The sequence below is a fragment of the Humulus lupulus genome, chromosome 3 (assembly GCF_963169125.1).
Source record: "Humulus lupulus chromosome 3, drHumLupu1.1, whole genome shotgun sequence".
NCBI lineage: Eukaryota > Viridiplantae > Streptophyta > Magnoliopsida > Rosales > Cannabaceae > Humulus > Humulus lupulus.
In genome coordinates this window covers 7,509,787-7,518,766 of record NC_084795.1, presented here as the reverse complement: position 1 = coordinate 7,518,766, position 8,980 = coordinate 7,509,787, and the positions used below count along the sequence as shown (strand labels likewise).

General features: G+C 29.9%; 1 protein-coding gene across 1 annotated transcript; it reads right to left on the bottom strand.

The window, feature by feature from the left end:
• Positions 1–552: 552 nt before the first annotated feature.
• On the bottom strand, positions 553–1,550 carry LOC133821970 (pectinesterase inhibitor 7-like). The gene has a single exon (XM_062254157.1). It carries the CDS (start codon positions 1,481–1,483, stop codon positions 854–856), a length of 630 nt encoding a protein of 209 aa, XP_062110141.1. The 5' UTR covers positions 1,484–1,550; the 3' UTR covers positions 553–853.
• Positions 1,551–8,980: the final 7,430 nt, after the last annotated feature.

Sequence of the window (8,980 nt, the reverse complement as noted above, 5' to 3'; positions counted from 1 at the left end):
AGAATTTTTGTTAGTACTCCACTCTATCCGGGGGATTTTTTGTGTTTTCCATTCCTAAATAGTTTTCGGGGCGATTTTTGTTATGACCGTGTATATTATAGTTATTTAGAGCGTTTTGTAAATTTTTAGAAAATTCAGAATTGTTTACGATACTGAAAACTAAATTCAACATGTTGCTGCATGCGTGATTTTTTTTTTTTTTTCGTGGGTAAATCAACATGTTTGAACCTAATTTTTGATATTGTAAACTATTCAGAATTTTCTGAAAATTTTCAAGATGCTCTAAATAGCTACAACATATACGATCATAAAAATAATTACGCCAAAAACTGTTTATAAGAAGAGAAACACTGAAAATCATACCAATAATAATTATCATCTCTATCTATACACACACAACAATTTCACGGGCAAAAATTACATATAGAGACAGAAAAGAGAGAGACTAGGCCCACTTTCAACTCGGAACCAGTAATTCAGTATGGAATTGAGTCCACTCGGATTCATTACCGAAAAAGATAACTTCAACTTATTCAAACAAAGAAAAGCAAATTCAAAAGTAAAGGCCATTCAAAGCTTTTAATAATTTACAAAAAGAAACCTCTCACTCATAATTTTTGTTTTTTTAATCCAACATAGACAAATTACTCTGTCTGTCTTGTATAATAACACAACCACAAAAACTCGATAGATATCTTTCGCTATTTTCTCTTACATACATATTCATAAAAACGACAAGTTTATCTTACAAAACGACAGTTTTCTCTAAACCTCTACATATTATACCTGTCCAGTTAAGTTCGATCGATACTATCAAAGTTCGACGACGACGTCGTACGGCAGCAGTAAACTATCAGGGGACTGAATTCTCGGCGTAGCGGTTGACGAGAGCGAGGGCATTGCTGGTATGCTTCTTCACCTCCGTTACCCGGTCGATGACCTGGGACTTCACCGGGGAGTCGCTGACGTCTTCGAATCCGTCCGTACAAGTCTCTTGGTCCGTAAGCGCGGCACTCATCCACGTCTGAACGTTGCTCATCTGGAACCTGAACAACTCGCCGCCGCCGCCTCCGGCGTTGATGTGGCGCATCTGCTTGAGCGAGCCGCGGATCTCGTCGACGGCGTCGCCGAAGTTGGAGAAGCAGTCGTGAAGAGCGGCGGTGGCGCGGGGGTCGGCTGTGGCGCCGTAGTCAGCTAGGCGGGAGACGTTGGAAACGTAGGCGGCCATGTGCTTGGTCTTGGAAAGGCTGAGGGAGACGGCGGCGCGTGCGAGGTGAGCCGGGTCCTTTCCGACTGTGGATGCGTAGCGGGAGAGAGAGGAGAAGCAGAGGTCGGGATAGAGCGTAGTGCTGCAACTTTTACGGATGAAATCTGAGCCGTTAGTTCCGTTGGCGTAGTTGTATTCACCGACGGCTAAGATTAGTCGGAGACTGAAGAAGAAGAAGAGGAAGGCAAGAAGACTGTTAGAGCGCTGAGTTTCCATTTTTTGCTTAAGCGTTTTGTTGGTAGTTAGAGCTGATTTCGTTGAGGGACTTTTGAGTGTGGGGAGTTTAAGTAGGCGAGACTCGTGAGACTGAAATTACAGTTTTGACCTCGATTGTTTCTGAAAATTACAAGATCGGGTAGGCTGGTTCATATTTTTAATCGGGTTTTTATGGTGGGGACTCAAAGATACCTGAATGAAAGGAGTGTGAAATTGTACAGAGAAAAGATATGCGGTGGGACTTGGAAGGTAATTTGGATACTTTTTGTGCTCTTAGGGTAAATGTGAGCATGTTAATCAAGATCTGGTTAAATTAGTGTGCTCATTTTGTATCTAACCAACATAATTGTAATATTTTATATTTAATATTTTATTTATAAAAAAATTGTTACTGTTTTTTTATAATAAATTAAATTTTAATATGAGATTTCACAATTATATTAGTTTGACACGATATGATATAGAAAATCTTGATTCGAAGAATGTAAAGTTATAACTTGTTGTAGTAGGAAACTATGGCCCCCTACGTACCAAGTTGTACGTAAATTTAATATATCAAGGTAAGTATTGATTTAAGAAAACATAACCATTAAATATGTAAAATAAAAAAAATTAAAAAAAAACTACTATGCAATTTGAAGGATTAAAGCTTAGGAGAAGAAAAAAGGAATTTGTTCTCTTCACTTTGGGATGGGTACGGAAAGTTACATATTAAATATAACTACAGGGAATTATCAAATTAAAAGGTAATTTTAATTCTCGAGATACCGACAATTGATGTAATTATATTGTACTTATTTTGATAAGCATTTATAAAAGATTCACTTTATTTCAAATATCTTAAATATGTGAAGTTTTTATTTAAATATTTTTTTATTAAATACTATTAATTATAATATGATATTGTTTTATTATGTAATTACTAATTATTTTGCTAATCATAATAATAAAAATTATAATTTAATTACTACAGTACTTAAAACTAACTTAAACACTACATTTTAAAATGTCGATTGTGTAATTACTCATTGATATTCTAATACACACAATGTTATATTTTTTTTTTCAAAAATCAAGTATGTGTTCCTCTCAAAGACTCATTAATATGAGATTATTAAAGGGTATTTGTCACATATATTTTGATTTAATAAGTAATAACATAAAAAATCTTCGCTAATTATTTATAAAGTGCATCTTAAAATGTAATTATTACAGTACTTTAATCTCTTCTATATAATAAATGTGTAGATAACAGAAATTTTTTGTTTTAACGGTTTTTTATATTTTTAATGCTAACTTTAACAAAATATTCTTATATTTAATGGTAGTTTGTAAACACTCAAACTTAAATAAAATAAAATAAATAATTAAAAAATTAAAATAAGATATTTTTGAGATATTTTACAATAATAATTATTTTAAAATAATAAATAATTAAACAAATTAAAATATGATATTTTTGAGATATTTTACAATAATAATTATTTAAAAATAATAAAATCATACGTTTTATAACTTAAATAAAATTTAATTAAATTTAAACTCGCTTATTAGAATAATATTATATTAAACATATAATATAATGTACTGTAAATTAGCAACAATTGTTTTTTTTTAAATCTAGCAAGAAACTTAAATTTAAAATCCACTTATAATATTTAATATTACATTAAATATATAATATATAATATTTTGTTGTCACTCCCAAATTCAAAAATTAGAACAAATATAAACTTAAACAAAAATAAGTAAATTATTTAATTAAAATATGTTATTTATTTGAAAATTTATATGACATTAATATAAATTTAATAAAAATAATTAATAAATTAAATTAAAAAAACTAAACAAATATATTGCAGATTGCATATTACTTATATCTATTGCATAAATAAGTCTCACTCAGAGGAGATATTGGCCCCAAAATAAGTATCACGAGGACTGAAGTTTAGAGCATGAAGTTTTTGAAGCTTATTTAAAACATATATATTTTAATTAATATATATGTAAAATAATAATTTTTTAAATTTAAAAAAAAAAACTGTATTAAAAATATTAGTTTGTTTTTTATATTAAATTTGAGAAATTTTTATTGAGACATACGTCATATTAATTACCTGACACCACCGATCAGTGATGGTGTATATTCATGCAAGGATTCTTATATATATTGTGGATAACGTGAAAACATCTACTTTCTTATTTATAAAATATCTAATATGAATATAATATCTCATATGAAATAAAATCTTGAAGAATCCTATTATTATTACTTAGAATCTCCAAGATAATCAGAAACAACTATAGTGAATCAAAAGTCAACAATAGACATATAGAAAAGAATCGATCTATCTCGTAAACTAATGCTAGAAGATAAAAAAAAATGTCTTCCAATCAACTGAAAATAAGGAGAATAATAGTAAGCCTACAAGACCCTTCACATTAAGCAAGAAGTAAAAGAAAACTAGCCCAAATACATAAAGATCAAGATTTCTAAAAAGGGTTTATATTTTTTTAGACTTTATGTTTTGACAAATTATTTTTTGGACCTATGTGTTTGTAAAATGGTTAAAATAGAACCCTAAACTCAATTTTAATGAAGAAAAATTGAATATAACAATACAGTTTTTAAGCAGAATGATTTTATTTTTGTCCTGGATTGTTAGTTTGATAAATTATTTGTGATTTCAGTTGAGAAAACATTAATTAAAATCGGGTTTAAGGTTCTATTTTAACCATTTTATAAAACATAGGGTACAAAAAGTAATTTATCAAAATTCATGGTCCAAACAGATAATAAGATAAAATACATAATCTAAATATATATAAACACTTCTAGAAATAGGTTGTATAAGTTAAGTTAATAAGATTGGTATAAGTTGCAACTCAAAATAATGAATATTGCTACGAATCACTATATATGGCGCCTATAAAAACTCCAAAATAAAAACTCCAAAAGCTATCTGGTATGGTGTAATCATTTAATGGAAATGACAATCTTCAATACTCCCATGTTTGATAGGAGAGTTTTTTTTTTTTTTAAGTCGCTAAAAATTATTATTGATTCTTTCCAAAATGTACATTTTAAATATTCTCATCCATTATAATACAGTGTTTAAATTAATTTTTCAAAGTAATGTATAAAATTTCTATGTTTAACCAAATAATGTGGAATCTAACTTAATATAATTTCCGAACACAATTTACAAATTTACCAACAATATATCATATTCTCCTAATTAATATTATAGTTAATCAGATTATTTTGAACTCCTTGCACCACCAGATCCTTCCCAAAAGAATTCATGAACTACATCTGAAACTCTTATACGTGGCATGGGACAATTGAGAATGCATAAAAAGAATATTTTTTTTATCGTTTAGAAGAAAGAAAAACTATAAAGATCACATACATATATTTCAAATTCATTGGATTTGGCTTATAGACTTGTCACTCTCATAAACATGTGTTACCCTTATTCATATTGTTTTTTTGGTCCACACATGATCTTCCTATTTTGTCATTAGTTTAGAATTATGTTCTATATATCTATCTAAATATATATATATATATATATCAACATGTTAAAGAAATAACAACCAATGAATACAATTTGTTATATTACATTTCTGGTCATATGGGAAAGATAACGAAGTTGAACTAAATTCATAATAAAGAGTAAGAAGGTAGAATAGGAGCATCGACGTTAAAGGAAATTAGTTAAAGGAAACAGAAGCATGGCTTTCCTTATCATCAATCTCCTTTGAAATATTTCAATTGCGGCTAATGAGGATGCGTGAATGGAGAAATTTATAAACTAACAATTCAGATTTTGGCCACTCAGGCTTGGAGTGCTGTGCACGAATTGATTAGCTTAATTATACAAAGAAATATGGTATACATATATACAGTGCATCCACCTTTATAACACTGGTGGAGACAAACAACACTTTGTGTTTTCTATACTTCGATAATTTTTTTTCAATTTTTTTATATAATAGTGTATATTGTAATAATTTAAGACGCTTTATAAATTTTTAAGAAATTCTAACTAATTTACTGTGCCGAAAACAAGCTCAAACAGTTAACTTTTACATGTGTATATAAAAAAAATAAGCACGAATGCAATAAGCTGTTTAAACCTTATTTTCGGTACTTTAATTTATTTGGGATTTCTTGAAAATTTATTGTATGTTCTAGATAACTAAAATTTACACCGTCATATAATTTTTTTTAAAATTATATCTATCTAGGTGTCAAAAAGAGAAGAGAAATTCACCAATATTGTTCAAAAAATAGACGCATTGTAATCGCTCCTCATTTATATATTTAATTATCACATGCATAACCACTATACTTCGCACTCTAAATCACTATGAAGTTATTTGTCACCGGCCCACGTTGATGCAATTCACCTACTTTAACCAAAAAATGTTTTGCTTTAAATTTAAATTTGAAATTATAATTTATTTTTAGTTATAATTAATTTTATTATTATATATAAAGTTATTAGAAATTAGTGATGATTTGAAACTAATGTATACACTAATAATGGTTTTTAATAATCCAATATTTTCAAGAGAGATTTGGGGAAAACTAGTATTTGAAAAATTATCATAAAATTTTTATTTTGTAAAGGTCACGTTTGGAGAGTGTGATTTGATATATTTTTAGTAATGTAATTTTGTTAACACCTTAAAGAGATATGAAATACAATAATCCAACAATAACTTAAATAATCCCCTAGACAACTTAATCATATTGAAAAATTTGGGATGATTTTATCCTATTTAATCTACATTTTTATGCATTTATATGGTGTTATATACTTTGCATCCAATCTATTTTATTTTTTTTTACTTTATTGTTGACAAATGATCAATTCATTTATTTTTTCTAAATATATTTTTAATCAAATAATCCCATGCATATCCAATAAGAAAATAATTGTAAGGCAATAGTCATCTAATTAATTTGTTAGGCTAGAAGTCATCACGAACAACTAGTCGTGTGTTTGTTTAATTAAGCATGTTATTTAGACAAAATTAGTGCATTATAATTAGTGTTGGACAACAAAAACGACCGATGGTGGAGTGTTTCTTTTTTTAGCATTTTACTTTGAGTAATGGAAAAATGGCCGTAATGGGCCACCAATTGTTGCACTAGCTAGCGCCATAGTGTAGTCCCTCCCACACAAAGCTCAGCCGACCATGTCCTTTTCACTTAAGGCGGTTTGCTTTGGTTCGTTGGGGATTTTGGGAGGTTTGAATAATGAGCATATATATGACTTTTGTTATATATATATATATATATATGTATACTTGCCCACTATGGCCTAAGCGTGCACCTTTTGATGTAAACTTTAGTGCATGCATACCCGTTTTTCCTCCACAAAATTGATCATTACTTCATAAGCCTAATAAGTATAATTCCTCAGCCTTTGCAAAATTAATTGCTAATACTATTAGGACCTTACTTATATGTCAAGATAATTTATTGATGAAGTAATAATAGTTAGTGTGTTTAAATATCGATAGCAAAAATACTACATCGATTACTAATTATACTAGTTTTCAATGTTAAAGGTATAATTATATATACCTACCTACAGCAATATTAATTCTATTAATCTTAACACAAATTATGATTGAAAAATATCATCATCATAATTTTGTATGCTTTTTTTTGGGGGGGGGGGGGGCATTGCAACCAAATATAAAGATTGAGCCTAATGAATTAAGCAGAAGTGAGGGTAATGTGCTTGATGTAATAAATTTTCTAAATATAAAAAAAAAATCTCTTTTATATAAAAAATGTGTAAATAACGAATTTTTTTTGTTTTAATGGTTTGTTTTGATGTAATATAATTAATATAAATTGTTCTTGTACATAATTAGAATTGTTGTAACACACTTCTAACCCTCAAGCCTCAAAATTCTCAAGCTTTAATCTCCTAATTTTGCCTCAAACACCAGACTGAGAGAGGGAATGTGAGTAGTCGGGAGAGAAGGAGATAAAGTACCCTGTTTTTTTCTGCCTTAATTCCTTCTACAGCTTACCTTGGTTAAGTATATCTATAAGCCTAAATGACAAAAAAGCCCCTAGGGCCAACCTAATCCCTCAAAGCCACTCAATATTAATTTTATTAGTCTTCACACTTGAAAAATATTGGGGTATTAATGAACCAAATTTCAAGATTGCTGCTTATAGTGACGAAGACAGAAATTTTGCTTGGTCAGTGCTCCAACAAAAGAACAATACAATTTAATACTAAATTTATTTTCACAAATATTCATATGTGCTCAATTAAAAAAAATATATTATCATAAGAATAAACTAAAATTTAAATGTCCCAATATTCATGTTTTGTAATCATTGCATAATTACTTTATTGTGAAGATATAAAGAAATGTATATTTCATGTACACAAGCAAACAATCTATTGATCTTCCATTTGATTTTACAATTGATTATTCAAAATATTCATAAAAATATATTTATATATTATTAAGAGTAAAAAGGCAGTTAGTTAGTTGGTGTGTTAGTTTAGTAAGCTGTTAAGTTAGTCAGGAAGTTAATGAGCTGTTTATGAGCTGTCATAACTGATTGTTACTAATTTCAGTTACTGAACTATTATGAGCATAAGCTATATAAGGCTCACTCATTGTATTCTCTCTGATGATCAATACAATACATTCTTTTGATTCATTTTTCCTCTGTTTCTTGTTTTAGTTTTCTGTCTTGTGATATGGTATCAGAGCCCCGATTTCTATGTGCTCAATTGCGTTTTCTCTGATTGATGATCACGGTTGCTAATGCTCATGGCTCGTGGTGGAGCTCACACTCGAAGCACAACAAATCAAGGAGTTGGATCAGAAACTGCAAACATGTTCTCTGTTCTTGAACCTCATGATCGACCACCTGGTGATGATCCTAGAAGTCCTTACTACATTTCTAATGGAGATCAATCTGTTGTTAGCCTTGTTATAAAGATCTTGACTAGATGTGAAAACTACAGCTCCTGGCGGCGATCGATGGTAGTTGCTCTTGCTACAAGAAACAAGATTAAGTTCGTTGATGGTCGATTACCTGCACCTGAAGGTGATGATGAAGCTTATGATGTCTAGTTTAGATGCAACAGTTTGGTGATCTCATGGATTCTGCATGCCATTTCTAGTGAAATTGCAGACAGTGTGATGTATCTTGACAATGCAGCTAGGATTTGGTCTGAGCTTCAGGAAAGATATCATCAAAAGAATGAACCTAGGGTGTTCGAGGCTAAACGATCCATGCAAGCCTTGGTTCAGGGATCCAATTCTCTCACCACATACTTCACTCGACTGAAGTCTCTTTGGGATTTGATTCAAGAATTCAGACCACAACCTGTTTGTACTTGTGGTGCAATGAAGATTATTCAGGAATATCAGGATGAGGATCGGGTTCTTGAGTTTTTAATTGGTCCCAATGAGTCTTACAGTAATGCACGATCTCAGATC